The sequence below is a fragment of the Bipolaris zeicola genome, assembly GCF_000523435.1.
Source record: "Bipolaris zeicola 26-R-13 unplaced genomic scaffold scaffold_75, whole genome shotgun sequence".
In the NCBI taxonomy this organism is placed as follows: Eukaryota; Fungi; Ascomycota; class Dothideomycetes; order Pleosporales; family Pleosporaceae; genus Bipolaris; species Bipolaris zeicola.
Window position 1 is genome coordinate 46383 of NW_006912124.1, and position 15736 is coordinate 62118.

The 15736-nt window shown below is 49.5% G+C and overlaps 6 protein-coding genes across 6 annotated transcripts; 3 read left to right on the forward strand and 3 right to left on the reverse strand.

Annotated features, from left to right (window-relative positions):
• Positions 1-224: 224 nt before the first annotated feature.
• Positions 225-731, forward strand: COCCADRAFT_36817 (uncharacterized protein; the record flags this gene model as incomplete). The annotated part of the gene is made up of 1 exon (XM_007714154.1): positions 225-731. One exon carries the CDS (start codon positions 225-227, stop codon positions 729-731), a length of 507 nt encoding a protein of 168 aa, XP_007712344.1.
• Positions 732-3178: 2447 nt separating this feature from the next.
• COCCADRAFT_96279 (uncharacterized protein) lies at positions 3179-4390 on the forward strand (the record flags this gene model as incomplete). The annotated part of the gene is made up of 1 exon (XM_007714155.1): positions 3179-4390. One exon carries the CDS (start codon positions 3179-3181, stop codon positions 4388-4390), a length of 1212 nt encoding a protein of 403 aa, XP_007712345.1.
• A 427-nt stretch (positions 4391-4817) lies between these two features.
• Positions 4818-5228, forward strand: COCCADRAFT_96210 (uncharacterized protein; the record flags this gene model as incomplete). The annotated part of the gene is made up of 2 exons (XM_007714156.1): positions 4818-4988; positions 5142-5228. The coding sequence occupies 2 exons, from the start codon at positions 4818-4820 to the stop codon at positions 5226-5228; spliced, it is 258 nt and encodes an 85-aa protein (XP_007712346.1).
• Positions 5229-6084: 856 nt separating this feature from the next.
• COCCADRAFT_26314 (uncharacterized protein) lies at positions 6085-8075 on the reverse strand (the record flags this gene model as incomplete). The annotated part of the gene is made up of 4 exons (XM_007714131.1): positions 6085-7529; positions 7641-7831; positions 7919-7967; positions 8006-8075. 4 exons carry the CDS (start codon positions 8073-8075, stop codon positions 6085-6087), a joined length of 1755 nt encoding a protein of 584 aa, XP_007712321.1.
• A 2447-nt stretch (positions 8076-10522) lies between these two features.
• On the reverse strand, positions 10523-12798 carry COCCADRAFT_5094 (uncharacterized protein; the record flags this gene model as incomplete). The annotated part of the gene is made up of 3 exons (XM_007714125.1): positions 10523-12421; positions 12469-12595; positions 12650-12798. The coding sequence occupies 3 exons, from the start codon at positions 12796-12798 to the stop codon at positions 10523-10525; spliced, it is 2175 nt and encodes a 724-aa protein (XP_007712315.1).
• Positions 12799-13297: 499 nt separating this feature from the next.
• COCCADRAFT_96230 (glycoside hydrolase family 95 protein) lies at positions 13298-15715 on the reverse strand (the record flags this gene model as incomplete). The annotated part of the gene is made up of 1 exon (XM_007714157.1): positions 13298-15715. One exon carries the CDS (start codon positions 15713-15715, stop codon positions 13298-13300), a length of 2418 nt encoding a protein of 805 aa, XP_007712347.1.
• Positions 15716-15736: the final 21 nt, after the last annotated feature.

The window sequence follows — 15736 nt, forward strand, 5'->3', positions numbered from 1 at the left end:
TGTCCCAGATGCTCACGTCAACAGATCTTTTTCACCATTGTGACCTCAACACTGCACTGACTGACTACACAGAGTTCGTTGTGCATCAGAATATTAAAATCTGGCCTCCTAGTTACCCTTTTTTTAAATCAAACATCGATATCCACAACCGCAACTCACAAAACAACATCACACTCACGCGACAAGAATCACAGGACAAGTCAAAATAACATCAGACCACCAACATGGACTACGCCAAGTCAGCTGTCAGCCAGCCTCCTCACGGTAACGTCCCATGCTCGGATCCATGCCAACCTCCCGCGGTGAGCAAGCCGCTCACCAACGAGTCAAGCAACGCAGTCGCTGAGCAATGCTCCCAAGGCAAAGCGGGCCTCGCTCCTTCGGGCTGCAACTCCAGCTCTTCCGCTAAGCAATCCACCGCCGCCTCCAAGCTTCCACGCCGCGCACTGCGCTGCTGTCTCGGCCTGCAAGACCTAATCACCACCTTCCTCACCGAGCACTCTCAACCCTCCATCGCCACCACCAACTACCATCTCATCATGCAGCAAGCAGGCACACTTCTCTTATCCATGGAACATGCGTTGCGCGACCTAGAACTCGCCATTCCAGCCAAGTACCACTCTCTGTGGCTTAAGCATCAGATCGATGGGTACACTGCGACGCTCGAGGCCCTGCGCAAATTCATGCGTGAGCATGGCTCGCCAGGCCGTGTCTTTGACATCGGTAAGTAGTCAGGTAGGTGGGTTGGCCCCCCCCCCCGCTTCTTTCGTTGCACCGCACTGCACTGACGGGTGGCAAATTGGGGGAGATTTGAGAGAGCTGAGAAGTGTTGAGGCAGATGTGACGGACGAATGACGATGGGGAAATAATGGGGTACGACGTTTCACGCAGACCAAAATCTATGTCATAGAGTAGAAATCAGAATTCACGTTTTTGTTACACCGTTTGTTGTGCACCGTTTTTTCTTCTTCTTTTCTTTTTGTGTGTTCTTTTGCTTTGCTGCCTTGGGTCGTTTCTTTTTTTTTGCTGCCGCAGCCGCCCTTCGAACATGACTAGGGGAGCGGAGGGGGGCGGGTTCTCGCAGTCTACCGGGGTGTCGTGTTTCAGATGTCTTGTAGTTACACATAGAACAAAGAAGCGGGGTGGGGGCCAACACGGAAGCTTGCGGATATGCAAGAGAAAGGGGGGTGGAGTGGAGGGTTTGTAAATGTTCGGATCGACATTGCGAAATATCAGTCGTGCGGTGTTTTGGGCGGAGTCGTGTCGTGGTTTTTAGGTTGAGCAAGTCGTTATGGTTATCGAAAGTTTATTGGTAGAACGGCAGGGATGGGGGGCGAAGGAGGCTTGCCCCGCTTGGTATAACCTGCAGGGTCTTTGATGTACGCGGCCGAACTTGGTTTAGCTGCCGCTCAACACTAAGTTGGCAGATGCGCTGTTGTAAGAACAACTTTCGTGTTGATTCAACACCACTGTGTATCTTTTAGTAGTGCAGGTGTGTGATCCGCGCTTGTGGTATCTAGGGGTTATGCAGACTGATTCTACATCATGCGACGAAACTATCGAATCAAAATTTGAACTAATAGCCACGATTCTACTTGAAGAACGAATGTTAATATACTGACTGATAAATCATCGTGTAAATCAGACATGATTGTGGATCTGTATGCGAAGTTTGACGACTTTAGTATTTGATTGGAGAAAAAACAGTTTTTGCTTTTTCGGATATACTTTAATGATATGATCTATCGGGACCGACACTCAGTAGGAATAATGATTTATCATAATTTGTGTTATAACCAAACTCACTTCCTACTGAACACTCTGAGTCTATGATCATATACAAAGATTTCATACTGAAATTCTTATCACCTGGCGCGAGCATATTTGTGTACGATGCGAACTACGCTCACATTCTCTATCGTGTTTTGCAAAAATCGTCGTTCGGGGCGGAAATAGTGAGACAGAATATACACAAAGTTTTTGGCGTGTCACTTTCAACATGGAAATAATCGGATTTGATATATTCTCAATTGTCTTTCGTAATTCACGATGATATATCATATGCATCTTTCTAATTCTTATCTGAGTAAAGACAACATATCCCATCGCTGTTGCATTCGATGTAGCACCTTCCCTATGTTCATTCTCTATCCGATTTTCGTTCTCTTCGCAAGCAGTCACTTAGTGTGTGTTATTTTTTCACGCAAAGAAAACAATTTTCAGCACCTTGCACAGGACTTGTATTGAAAACTATTCTAAAAACGTAGCAAGCATAGGCTCGGGATATGGGGTAGTTCTAAGATCAACGCGAACAAACGCAATCACAATTTGAACCCATGATCGTATGCAAATATCAACCAATGTAGTTTACCAAGAGAAGCGCTGTGATGCAAGAAATCTATTCATGCAGGCATTACCACAAAACTAATGCGCACAACCCGAGATATACCAGAAGCATCCGTGCCCCCAAATGTGTCGGTGCCATTTTCATGTCAAAGCATAACAACCCTCGTATGTTGGGAGGCCCAGAGCAGACTGACACAACTAGTCGGTGCGTTTCATCTATCTCAATACCTTGGCAGCGTATCGCGCATCGCCTCCCCGAAGCCAAGCATTCGCCAATCTGCACTAACTCAGCCAAGCAAGTCGGAAATTAATGACAAGAGCGGGGGAAAACAAGGTTTCACGGCGTGACTGCGCGGTGATTGATGCGAAATAAACGGCCCTTTTAAACCACCGTTACATCTTCGATAGAAGGTGAGGCGTCTTCTATCCTGATCGATGATGAAAGTCGATCAGCAGATGAATAACAATATCTTACTCCAGGAAGTATGCCAAGTTTAGTAGCTGTACAACATCTCTATATTTGGCGTTACTCCAAATACGCAATTTCCAGCCCAATACACATGCCTCCTGCATGTACACGATGCACGCGTGCTCGTTTGATTCTCACAGACATGGATGTGTTTGTCTGTACATAGCTCGATTTGAAGTGTGTGTCGGGTTGCTTCTCCGCTTTCCGCCCGGAACCCCAATATGTAGTAGAGCCAATAGCACTGCTACTATTACGTACGTAGTGACACAACTGCCGACATAATTAATACCGACAAACGCCCTTGCATACTCAGCCAGGAAAGTATATGCGCAGCCTTCGAACATCGTCACACAAGGCCTAACAATGAATGACTACTCTACCCCAGACGGCGTCAAGCACGCCCGCCAAGAATTAGGAATCCAGCCTCGGCTGTACTCTATCAACAACCCGCCCTCATTGGAAGACTTCAAGAAGCTAACAACGGAGTCTTCATCAATTCACTATCCGCTTGCAAGCACTGTCGAGTCGCACGTGCCGATATATCATCTCCCCGATTATTCATCATTGCGTCCAGAACACCATGCTGCTCTACAGGACGAATGGTACCACATCCTGCTTTCAGGCCCCGGCGTCTTCATCATCAAGAACCTCTACCAAGACACGTCTTTAATTGACGACGTCAACAAAGTCTACTCATCAATAATTGCAGAAGAGAAACAAGCGTCTAGCCAACGCGGCGACCACTTTGCAGGCGCCGGCGCAAACGACCGCATTTGGAATTCACTATCCAAACACTGCCTCCTGGATGCAGCCTCATTTGTAAAATACTACTCCAACCCTTGGCTTCTATTGATATCCGAGGCATGGCTCGGTCCGTATCACCGCTTGACTGCACAAGTCAATATTGTGAAGCCCGGCGCCCAAGCCCAGATTTTGCACCGAGACTACCACATTGGGTTCCAAGATAGCGAGTCATGCGCCAAATTCCCAAAAGGAGTGCAGATTGCATCGCAGTTTCTCACGCTACAAGGTGCAGTTGCGCATTCGGATATGCCCGTAGAAAGTGGTCCGACGCGATTGTTGCCGTTCAGTCAGAAGTTTGAGCAAGGGTATATGGCATATCGGATACCTGAGTTCCAGGACTTCTTTTTGAAGAATTATATTTCGTTGCCATTGGACAAAGGTGATGGATTGTTCTTCAATCCTGCACTGTTCCATGCTGCAGGTCAGAATGACTCTGCGGATATCATGCGCTCGGCGAACCTACTGCAGATTTCGTCGGCGTTTGGTAAGCCCATGGAATCGATTGATACGTATTCTCTTATTGAGCACACATGGGATGCGCTGTCAGAGATGTATGTGAAGAATAGGTTCAGTGATAAGGTTAAGGCGTTTGTCAGTGTTGTTGCAGAGGGGTATCCGTTTCCCACCAATCTTGATAGGAGAGTACCCGAGGCCGCAGGTATGGCTCCGACAAGCGAGCAAGACTTACTCTTGAAGTGTTTGAAAGATGATATTTCAAAGGAAGATGTGCTGGCTCAGCTACGGAAAATGAAGGAGGATTCGAGGGCGTGAACTGCCATGCAACCACGTACTGGATAAGTATGAGTTGCCATCCACAGTCATCATGATACAATCGTACACCTAAGCACAAGTGTTGTAGTGCTAAAGTTTCTGTTATTCAATATGCCATTCAATGTTGCAGTTGCATGAATTCTCACTAGAAGTTGAAGTATGATACAACACATCTCACAATACAATCATACATTTCCCAAAGACACTCATGAACATTGTCAAACATAGTACCCAACCCACCGTTCGCTATACACCTAACATGTCAAACCAATTCAACACTTCCACAAACATCATCTACTCTTACATTACCCCATCTCCATCCATCAATCCTCTCAAACTCATCACATTTCATAGTCCCCGCCCACCCACCAACTAAGCATATACCATCCAACATACACGCAAGTAGTGAAGAAAGAAAGAAAAAACAATGTCCAACACAACCCCAGACACCCTCCTAAAACTCGCCTCCGAACTCTCCGCGCTAGGAACTACCCTCTCAGCCGCAGGCACCAAACTCGCAGCCGCAGCTGCATGTCTGGAGCAAGAAGCAGCAAACATTGCTCTTGCTAACGCACAAAAGTGGGGGGTGGATGTTCAGGTTCGTTGTTCCCTTATTCCTTTCATTTCCCACATAGTCTAGCTTTCTAGAGCGATTTTTATTTTGGAAGGTTGGTTTTCACAAAGGGGGGTTTTTTTTGGTAGGGGACGGTGTTGGATAGAAAGAATAGAGTTGATCAATGGACACATTTAGGTTGCGGTTAGGGCGGGACCGGGAGTGTCTACTGCACAGAGAAAGGGGGAGGGACATGAAGTTGTTGTTAATGGGGTTAAGAAGTGACTTCTTGATTTTGAGGGAGATGTCAAAAAAAACGGTAGTTTCGAGAAGGGAAACATGATCGGGCAAATATGTGCGACTTGGACAGAGTGGAAAAATATTCGATACTCGATCATGCACCACATCTTCTTCACAGGAAAGGCATATTTTACGATACCTCTTGGTGTTGACTTCCACTTGTGACATCTGCATCACATGATTACGCCTCTTACCTTCTACCACGATGCTCTGACCATGCAAACTTTGATCCGCTCTCTGGGCACCGGAAACTGCTTCGAGTCTAGTGCAAAGTTTATATCTGATCATCTGATAAGATCCGATAACGGATGGGCTTTCAACCAATCACACAGCAACCTGCGTCCGAACAATCTCCGCGATTGTTTCAGCCAAAGAACGTAACGTAAGCGTATAGTACAAGCGCCTGTTGTCAATGCCACAAACTGCGATTATGGCGTGACTGATACTTTCAACCGGCACCTCTTCGGCCAGCTCAACCAGCAATCCAGTAAGAAAAATGCCTCGGCGTACGAATTTTCTTATGGACAAGTCACTCAAGAGCACGTGAAACTCATCAAAAATCAAACGTAAATATTACACGTAATATGTGAAGAGATGTGTTCTCCTCTTAGTCTATCCTATGATCATTGTAGTCTGATCACTGCTGTAGTAAAACCAAGTAGTAGAAACAAAAATCAGTAAAATGACCGCTCTGCCGTGATTCGTAATCTTTTTTTTTGCGACTGCTAATCCCGTCACATGGGATGTACAGTCAATCGTGACGATGACTCTGCAACGACCAATGCCGATAAACTATGGCAGAATGATGGTCGTTGGAATCAAAGATGAAAGAAATGTAAAGTTAGTTCTTGTCACAGTCCAGCATGGGATGGTCATCGGACTTCTTCATGGGAGTGGAAGACTTCCGGCGCCTCTCTTCTGCTTCTTGCACCAAGCGTGCATATGTACCATCGGATGGACGAGGCTTGATGGGACCCGGAGCATGCTGCAGAGTAGTGAGGATGCTGCTAGCATCCAGCTCCATGGCGCTGTACATACCGGGCTCCATGGTAAATGTGTTCTTTCGAGCATCTTCTTGCGCAAAGGTTGGAGGGACAGGCTTCAGTTGTCGCCAATCCATTTGCGTGTCGACTCGCCCGACAAGCAGCTTGAAAGCATCACTGCAGCCAACCGTGTCTCCACGGCCTACAGGGCTGCTCATGTCGATACTGGTAGAGGCCTTGGGCTCCATGGTTCCTAGCACAACGCTCTTTGTTGAGTTACGTCGAGAGTTGGGCGGTGTCGCTTCGCTGCGAAGCTGTGCAACCCTTTGGCACCAGGCGCGCTGCTCAGGGTTCGCTTGACAATCAGCACAGGAACCGGGACCGGTCACAGCCACACTTGACTTGGCAGGCTCAGAGGGGGCAGTTGAAATGGGCGCCAGTGATGAGGTTGCATCTGCAGCTTCGGAACGCAAGCTTCTGCAGATGCAAGACTCTGGCTGGTCTGCGCAAAAACCACAATCGGGAAACTTTGCGTCTTCGGCCGAAGAGAGGAGTGCAGCCGGATCGGCATCATGGGGTTTTGGTTTACTGAACGCAGCTGTAAAGTCTGTTTCGAATTCGCTGTGGTCGCGTGGCTTGTCGTCATCAGGCTCTCCATGGTGGACGCCTGTCATGGGGTCGACAGGACCTTGGAAAGCAGTGTCATTGGTCATCTCAGCTAGACAGGCGCAATGGTCCTTTGTGCACCGGTCGCATCCCAGATCTGTTGGTTGAGGGCTGGGAACGAGAGCTTGGGCATTGAAGTCGGTATCGAAGGCCCTGCGGAGGGGAGTGTCATGACGGGGGTAGGAGAGAGGCATGGAAGGGGGTTGGCCAGAAATGGCTGACAATCTGTCCTGCATATATTTACAAGCGTTTTTCCAGTCGTCGACTTCGCTGATTAGTCTTTGGTTATAGTTTTTGAGTTTCTCGATTTCACTTCTGAGTTGGTCACGCTCTCTCGCGTGGTCAGTATTGGCACTCAAAAGTTGCCTAGAGACCTGATTCAACGACTCCTGCAGATCCAGGACGGTCCTCTGCTTGCGCTGGCGAAAGTTACGCTGCGACTGTCGGTTTTGGGCCTTGCGCTTCGACTCTGGCTCCTCGGTGGCAGGCTTGCGGCCGGGCTTGGGGCGTGGTGGGACGACATGGGTCTTGCTGAGCGGGCCCCCGCCAGTCTGGGGAGGGCCAGCGTTGGTGTTGGGTTCAGGAGACAACGTGGCGACCGAGTCGTGCGCAGAGACTGCGGGGCAGGGGACGAGGGCTACCAGTCTGTCAGTACCAGTACATACCGTCAACTGTGGTGTTGTGCAGCCAACAGCCGCGGCAAACCGCGGGTGGGACAAGGGAAAAGCAATGGACGGTGTACACTCACTTCGACTGGGTCGGCGGGAATCAGTGTTTTCCACGAGCGCAGTGGGCGACTGAGGCGATGCACCGGGTGAGTTGTAGGCGGTAGGCGAGGCAGCACGGCCAGCGGGTGCATTGATGTAGTTAAGAAGCATCTCGTTCCTGATAGCCACCACCGCTTGTTGGGTAGAGGTCAGGTGCGAATGGAGAAGCGCGCTGTTATCAGATGGATATCCTAGTTTATCAGATCGAACCACCAAACCCCGAGTCCCGCCGAGCTCGGAGCGGAGCGGGAAAACTTACCGGCTATCTGAAGCAGTGAGCCGCCGAGCTGCACTCCACCACCAATACCCTGTGCAAGGTGAGTGCCGCTGCTGTCAATATCCTCACCAAATCTCAGTCCGTCCAATAGTGTTGGCTGATCAAGCAGCTCTGCATCAAACTCCCAGTCAAAGTCCATGGCGATGCTGATGATTGCGCGTTGCGTCGCTGGATAGCAATGGACTGCCTGAGAGAAGGCGCGCATTTGTCAGATACTTATATACTCCTGTGCTCGCTCTCTCTTGGGGCACCTCCATACCAGGCAGTGACGGATCAGATCGCTGTGGTTCAGCAACGACCATGGATCCCACAGCTGGCCCATTTTTTTTTGTGTAGCCCTCGGCCTCAACATGCTGACATTCTCTCCAAAACCTATTTGCTAGGTTCCATGAGAAAAATTGAAGAAAAAAACGTATCCGTTCCTCATCTATAGGATGGCATTCGTCTATATCAGGACCAGCCTCCCCCGTTATAGTCACGAGAGTCACTTCCAATAATGGCCCCCATCACAAAGTGCTCTGTCTACTTGCGTAAATCTCCGTACTTCTTGGACATACTAACCTCCACCAATCGAACAAGCCACGGAGAGTGTCGCACAGCCTGCCCCAGCAGTGCCCGACAAATATATTGCATATGGCATGCACAATTTGCAAGATTTCTGGTGTGGAAACGAGGCGCTCTGGTTCATCCTACTAGCTCCAGTTGAGCGTACCTTGGCGAAGCAGTCTTCTGAACCAGAGGCCCACCGAAAACCATAGCCACTACCCAAAGCCTATACCGCGGCCCCTTGGCTTTCAAGATTCCCACACTCGCCTGGCACCCTCAGCCTTAGAATTGCAAACTGCCCATGGTCCCTGCCCCCCGGACTCTTTACAACGTCTGCAGGGCCCACCTTACAGCGCTCCTGTCCATCCTTGTGAGCCCCTACAGTGACTTCCTTGATCTAGCCGTGGGAATGCTATAACGCCTACATGAAGTCATTCTGGTGATGATCAAAGGCATTCTGCAACTTGGTGCGCCATATGACCTTTGGTGGTTCGAATGAACAGAGCGAGAAAGCGGTACGTCAGAACCTGGCCACGGAGCCCAAGGCTGGAAGAGGTCAATACGCGATACACCTGCCATTCGTTCACCAAGGAGGTCGTGTTAATGCAGTGATATCATCTTCTCAATCACAATCAAGGCCAACACCTTGCACACTTCGGGTCGCTGAACATATGGCTCCACACCGGCAGGATTTGGGATAGCAGTCAATTGATGCAAGTTGCGCTATCCCACATCGTAGGCAAAACGATACCAGATGTGGGAAAACATCTTCCCAGCTCATTACATTCGCGTTGGGAAACACCACATGCACAGTCAGCCCATTCTTGCAAATGGGTGATGTATATGCCTCTTCGCACTCGGTTGGGCGAAGCTGTATGGCCCCGTTCTGAGCCGGCCATCAACGTCTTTGAATCCAACAAATTGATTATAGCATACTCAATAATGTAGGAGCTTCACTTGCAATCACACTGCCGCGGAGCATGCCAATCCGATGCCTTTGTGAGCTTGTGTAACAGCTTCTATTTGGTCCAACATGACGATGTAGTTTCATTGCCTTGGGTCCTCCGTATTCATACACTAGTCTTGTAGACCTCCATTCCGTGATTTCATCATATTGTTTAACAACCAGCACCTCGGATAGCCCTAGTCTTCGGCCCCTTTGAAGCACAGGCTGAGAGCTCCTCGGTCTCACCAACAAGTCACTGAAGCCAAAGTATCTCATTCACCCAGCACCGATCTTGACAAGCGAAATCTCACATTTGGATGTCGGCTGCGTGCTAAACTGGAACCTTGTGGGCCAACCCACTGGCATACCTGTCGTCACTCCAGCCTCACGTCCCCCAGATTTGACATCGATTCACGGCTAGAATTATCAAAATAGAGAAATTGAATCATCACTTCCATATTAATGACCAAAAAAAAAGCCAATCATATCATCTCAAGTGCCCAACGTGCTATATACATCATGAACAAAGTGTCTCTCCAACAACCCCCACAATCCATCAAGTCTTCACCATATCCCCGCACACACACTTTCCTCTCCTACTAACCAATCATACGGGAGCTTTCCCCAGGTTCAAATATGGTGGAAGTGTGGAGACGATCAAAAACATGACTTCTTATCCGCCTTATCTCCATCAGTGAGCCACAAACTGGGAGAGAAGCGGCCCACAATTCCCACAATTAAGTAACGAGTCAAGTCTGGTTTGGGAAAGCGAAGCCTAAGACCTACACCTCTGGACATACAATCTGCACTCATTCAAGATGCGCTAACCAGTTTCGAATAAGGAAGCCTTGTTTCCTTCCGATGATTTTGCGGCGTTGGCGATGATGTCACGGTAGTGTTGGGTAAGAAAAAATTGGGTTGCACAACTCAGAGTTTGCGCCGGAATATTGCGCCACACCAGATTTTACATGACAATAATGTTTCTATCCAATCCCATGCCGAGTTCTCCTTGATCACCTGCTCTCCACCCAGCGCCTCGAACAAGGCGAATACGCCTCACTCCCAGACAAACACCTCAAAAACAGTCCCAAATCTTAGGCACTGGCGCGGAAGACAACACTGTTTCCGTGTCTCCACCTTATCGTCTCTCGCGCATTCATTACGTGCAGCGCCCGCGCAAGAGCCTGTTCAGAGTATCCCTTGCCATCCACCATTTCACGCTTGAGCGTTGACAGGTTGACTTGCCACCCGATGGGCATACGGCGCCGGAGTTCCTCTTCCACCTTGTTGACCTCATCCATGAGTTCCTTTGAACTCTGTCCTTCGCCCTGGTTCACCGCGTCCATGGTAGACGCAAGGAACAGGCGGATTGCTTCATCGACGTGAGACTCATCTGCTATGGGCGAGAGCGATAACTTGGCTAGCGACTCCGTGATACGGATAATAGCTTCCAGTTGACGCACCGTAATCGGGATGCTAGACCGTTGGTTGGCGTTGACTTCGGAAGCGTGCACTTGTCGCCTGATGCTAACAAAGTGGCTCGAGAGTTTCTCCGCTGCTTCGGGTGAGAGACGAGGTGCGCACCGTTGTCGGCAGTAGGTGATGTAGCGCTTCATCTTTTCAATCGGTATCTCGGCTTGTACACTTTCTTCCACACCGCGCCCGCCCATTGCGATGCCCATGACGTGCTTTGCTATCCGCTCGTCACGTCCACGGTCATGCTCGTCGCGCACAATGAAAATCATATCGAAACGCGACAGGATGGTAGTTTGGAAATCGATGTTCTCACCAGGTGTCTTCATATCGTCGTAACGTCCGAAAATCGGGTTGGCGGCCGCCAAAACCGATGTTCGCGAGTTGAGAATCGTTGTGATACCTGCTTTGGCAATGGAAATGGTTTGCTGCTCCATGGCTTCGTGGATAGCTACTCGGTCTTCGTCGCGCATCTTGTCGAACTCGTCAATACACACTACACCACCGTCTGCGAGAACCATAGCACCTCCTTCGAGATAGAACTCGCGCGTGTTGTGATCGCGTTGCACCGAAGCGGTCAAACCAGCGGCTGAGGATCCTTTTCCGGATGTGTAAATAGCGATTGGCGACACTTTCTCAACGAATTTGAGCAACTGTGACTTGGCGGTACCTGGGTCACCAAGAAGAAGCACGTTGATGTCACCACGAAGTTTCATTCCGTCTGGTAGAATCTTCTTTGAACCACCCATTAGCAAGCAGCAAATGGCCTTTTTGATATCCTGGTTTCCATAAATGGAAGGCGCAATGCACCGCGAAAAGACCTCGTAGATGTCTGGTCTGCGGCTCATCTCGAGGAATTCTTGCTCTTCCTCCTCGGTAAAAACCGCATTTCCCTTGGTTCCGTGATCGACTTCTGCGTGGATGCCGACGGCGCGTATGTAGGGATTGCGAATGGCTACAGCAGCGTTTCCTGCACGCTTGGAACCCTTTTGCTGGTAAATGGAAAAGATGCCCATGACGGAGCACCGTGTACCAGGAACAACGCGGTTAGCAAGATATCTGTCGGCAGAAATCATAATGTGGCGCGGCAGTTCACCAACTGGAACCATATCAGGCGCTTCTTGCAGCTTGAGCACTTGCTGGTCGATAAACTGGCAGCGCTCGTGCATGACATAGTATGGGTCCAGCGGACACTGCTCTCCGACCTCGCCTTCTCCCCTTTTCCTGCTGCATGTTCTTGGAAGAGAGACTCCTGAGAAGCCGCCAGCTATAGGAAGGATCTCTTCATGCTGGCAATTGCGGCATCGAATAGCGAGGGCTGTGGCCTTGGAGGAAAGCGTGGACGCACCAATGATGATACCGGGTATGCGTACGAGTTGTGAGACGTTTGTAGCGGTGAGGTCACGGATGGAAAGCTCTGAAGCGTTGGAGTGGAGGAGCAATTGGTGCTGAGGTAGGGATATGTTCTTCTGTGAGGGGTAGACGATACGCTGCGTACATGTCTTGAGGGCGGCTTCAAACTGGCCAATGTCAATGCTTGTATGAAGAAGGAGAGAATACGACATACAAGAGGTATGATTTCAGCCGGGTTCTGTCTAAGGTCATGGGCCAGCTCGGGGCTGTAGCTAATGAGATGGGCAACGTCAATATCACAGTAGTATTGCTTCAAGAGCACGTTCTCGCGTATTTGATCTCTGGAGACCGTATCAGTCCCGCACTTGTTGGTTCATGACTGCTTTTTTGTGTACCTGTAAACGAAGATATTATCCAGGGTAAACTCCATGATAAAGTCCACCAATGCTCGTTGCACGCGCGAAGGCGCAGTGTCATCCTGAGGGCCATCGCCTGCCTGGCTGCCGAAAAGGCTAATGGAAAATGGTGTCTGTCTGTCTGCCATTATCTTCGTGGGTCGTAAGTCGTTATGGTGTTTGTATGTGGAGGTAGAGAGGGGCAGACAAAGCCGTCGTTAGGGGCGACGCGAATTGTGAAGTCGCGCTCGCGTTCTTGGTCTGAGCGCCCTCCATTTTGCAGCCGTGTTGGGCCTAGCGCTCCCCGCTCCAGCACCTTTTCTGCGATAAATATCAGATTCTGAATTCTGTTTAATCTCTTAAAGTACTTCTTGCATGCTGAGCATATGTTCAAATGGGTCGAATTTTCATCATGACGAGTCGAATGAAGAGAAGTCCACGATCGACGAAGATATACTGAAAACGGCAAGCATTAAGACCTGCTAGATTGATATGGGCTCTTGAGTAAATGTGTCGAAAGACAGATAAGCTCATACGTGTTGTTACCTCTGAGGCTTACAATACATGAGTACATATTATTGATAAGTTGGAGCAATATCAAGGAATGGCAACTCGTAGCAAAAAGCTGTGATTTAGTACATAATCACCCTAAGCCTTACGAAAATCGAATTCCCTAACATCCCCTGCCTTCGTCTCCAACCTCATACGACCATTAGAAAAGCCTTCAGCCTGTCTAGCAGCAATCGTCGAATTGCCACTACCGCCGTACTTCAGCACAACCGGTCCACCGACCCTACTTTCCATCCTCATATGCACAAGCTTTCCATCCGCCCACTCAAGATCAAACACGAACCCGCCTCTCGCCGCTATTCCATTAACAGATCCATCGCTCCATTCTTCTGGTAGGACGGGTAGCAGCCATACTTCTCTGACGCCCTTGTCGTCGACAACGTGTGATTGTAACAGGCCTTCGGCAACACCGCTTACGAACCCGAGGTTACCGTCGATCTGAAAGATACCCTCATTGACATCCATCAAATTGTTGAACACGCTCGTGTTGAAGAACTGAAACGTATTCTCTGCAAGCGCAGTCTTATTTTGTAACCGAGCGTACCAATTAATCGTCCATGCGCGCGACCAACCCGTTCCCGCACCGTTGTGCGATAGACGGTCCTCGAGAGTAGCAGCTGCGGCGCTGAAGAGTTTAGCATCGTAGCCTGGGGCGCCGGGAGGAAGGATCTGGGTTCCTGGGTAGAGAGCATAAAGATGGGAGACGTGGCGGTGGCCTGGCTCGGCTTGCTCGTAGTCTTGCATCCATTCTTGCAATGTGCCTGGGTAGCGAGTTGAATACCGGTATGGTGGGAGTTTGGCTTGGGTGTCGCGGATGCGTGTTAGGAATGAAGAGTCTACGGTTGAGTTTGAGAGGGTGGCGACGGCGTTGAGGTAGTTTGTGAAGAGCTCGTTGAGGATTTCAATGTCGCATGTGGGTGCGGTGTCGAAGTTGTAGGACTTTCCATCTGGGCCTACATATGTGTTTTCTGGGGAGACAGATGGGTTGGTAACAAGGTACTCAGTTCCATTGGCCTTGTAGGGTTGAAGTGTGTCCAGGTAGAATTCAATGGCTTCGGATACGATATGCAAGTTTGAAGAGAGGAAGCTCTTGTCACCTGTGTACCAGTAATGCTCGAGTATGTGAGTGACGAGCCATCCGGAAGACAGTGTCCAGTATGTAGCGGGTAGATACGTATCTACAGGTGCCGTATCGCCCCAAAGATCTGTGTTATGATGGCTCATCCACCCAGAAGCATTGTACATAGCTTTAGCTGTGTGCGTTCCATCCTTGCGCATCAGTTCCAGAAGATCAAAGAACGGCTCATGTAGGCTAGAGAGACTTGTAACCTCTGCGGGCCAGTAATTCATCTGAAGATTGATGTTGACAGTATATTTGGAGCCCCACAACGGGTCAAATTCTTTGTTCCAGATGCCTTGGAGGTTCGATGGCAGATTACCCGCTCGAGAAGAAGCGATGAGGAGATAGCGACCATAATTGTAGGCCAACGCGACCAATCCAGGATCATTTGCACCTCTGCGAGTCGCATTTATTCGTGCATTAGTGGGTAAGCTGCTCGTCTCGAGATCCTGCCCATTCAGATTAAGCACGCTGGCGTTGTAGAACGGCGCATAGTCCTCAATATGGCGACGACGGAGCTCTTCGTAGGTATGTTGCTGGGCTTTTTGTATAGTGCTGTCCACAGCAGCTCTAGTATCGTTGTGGCGATACGAAGTTGCAGCTGCAAGGAAAGCCGTCGCTTCAGTAGCATTCTCCACGACGATGAATTCGCCCAATGTTCTGACATGACCGTCTGACTCAACCGCTAGAGCAGTAGTAAATACTACCGGATCGATACCGCCAGTTCCACCTGTCATGTATGTCCACCCGTTTTCGTTCCAGTTCTGATCAGAAGCTTCATTCAAACCGTCCTTGGGTCGATGTACACGTATTTGGAAAGACAGTTTCTCATTTCCCGTTGCTTTCAAGTGGTGTACAAAAACATCGTCTGGCACCGACACGAACATCTCCCGCTCGTACAGAGTATCGTTGATCTTAAACCGTACACCAGACAAAGCTGTGTCCAGATCCAGCCACCGTTCATACGTACTTTTGTCGTATTTGTTTGTACCGTCGAAAGAGATTTCCATATCGCCCAAGGTTTGGTAATTCCTGCATGTCTGTGGAGTGCCCATCATACCTAAATTAGCCAACTTTTGCGCACCGGCAGCATCGCCTCGCGCGAGTAAGTCTCGAACTTCCGAAACTGTTTGGGCACCATTTTGATTCACCCGATCTCGTCGGCCTCCTGACCATATGGTTTCTTCATTAAGTTGTATGCGTTCTTGTACCGGGATGCCATAGATCATTGCTCCAAGGCGACCATTGCCAATCGGGAGAGCATCGGTCCAGGTACTTGATGCGACGGGAGTAGTGTACCATAGTCGAGTGCTGTTTTCCGCTGCTGCTAATGGCACGAAGCCAGCAACGGCAGCAAGGATTGCTGTGATAAACATTGTCAGGGCCGAGAGTTTATG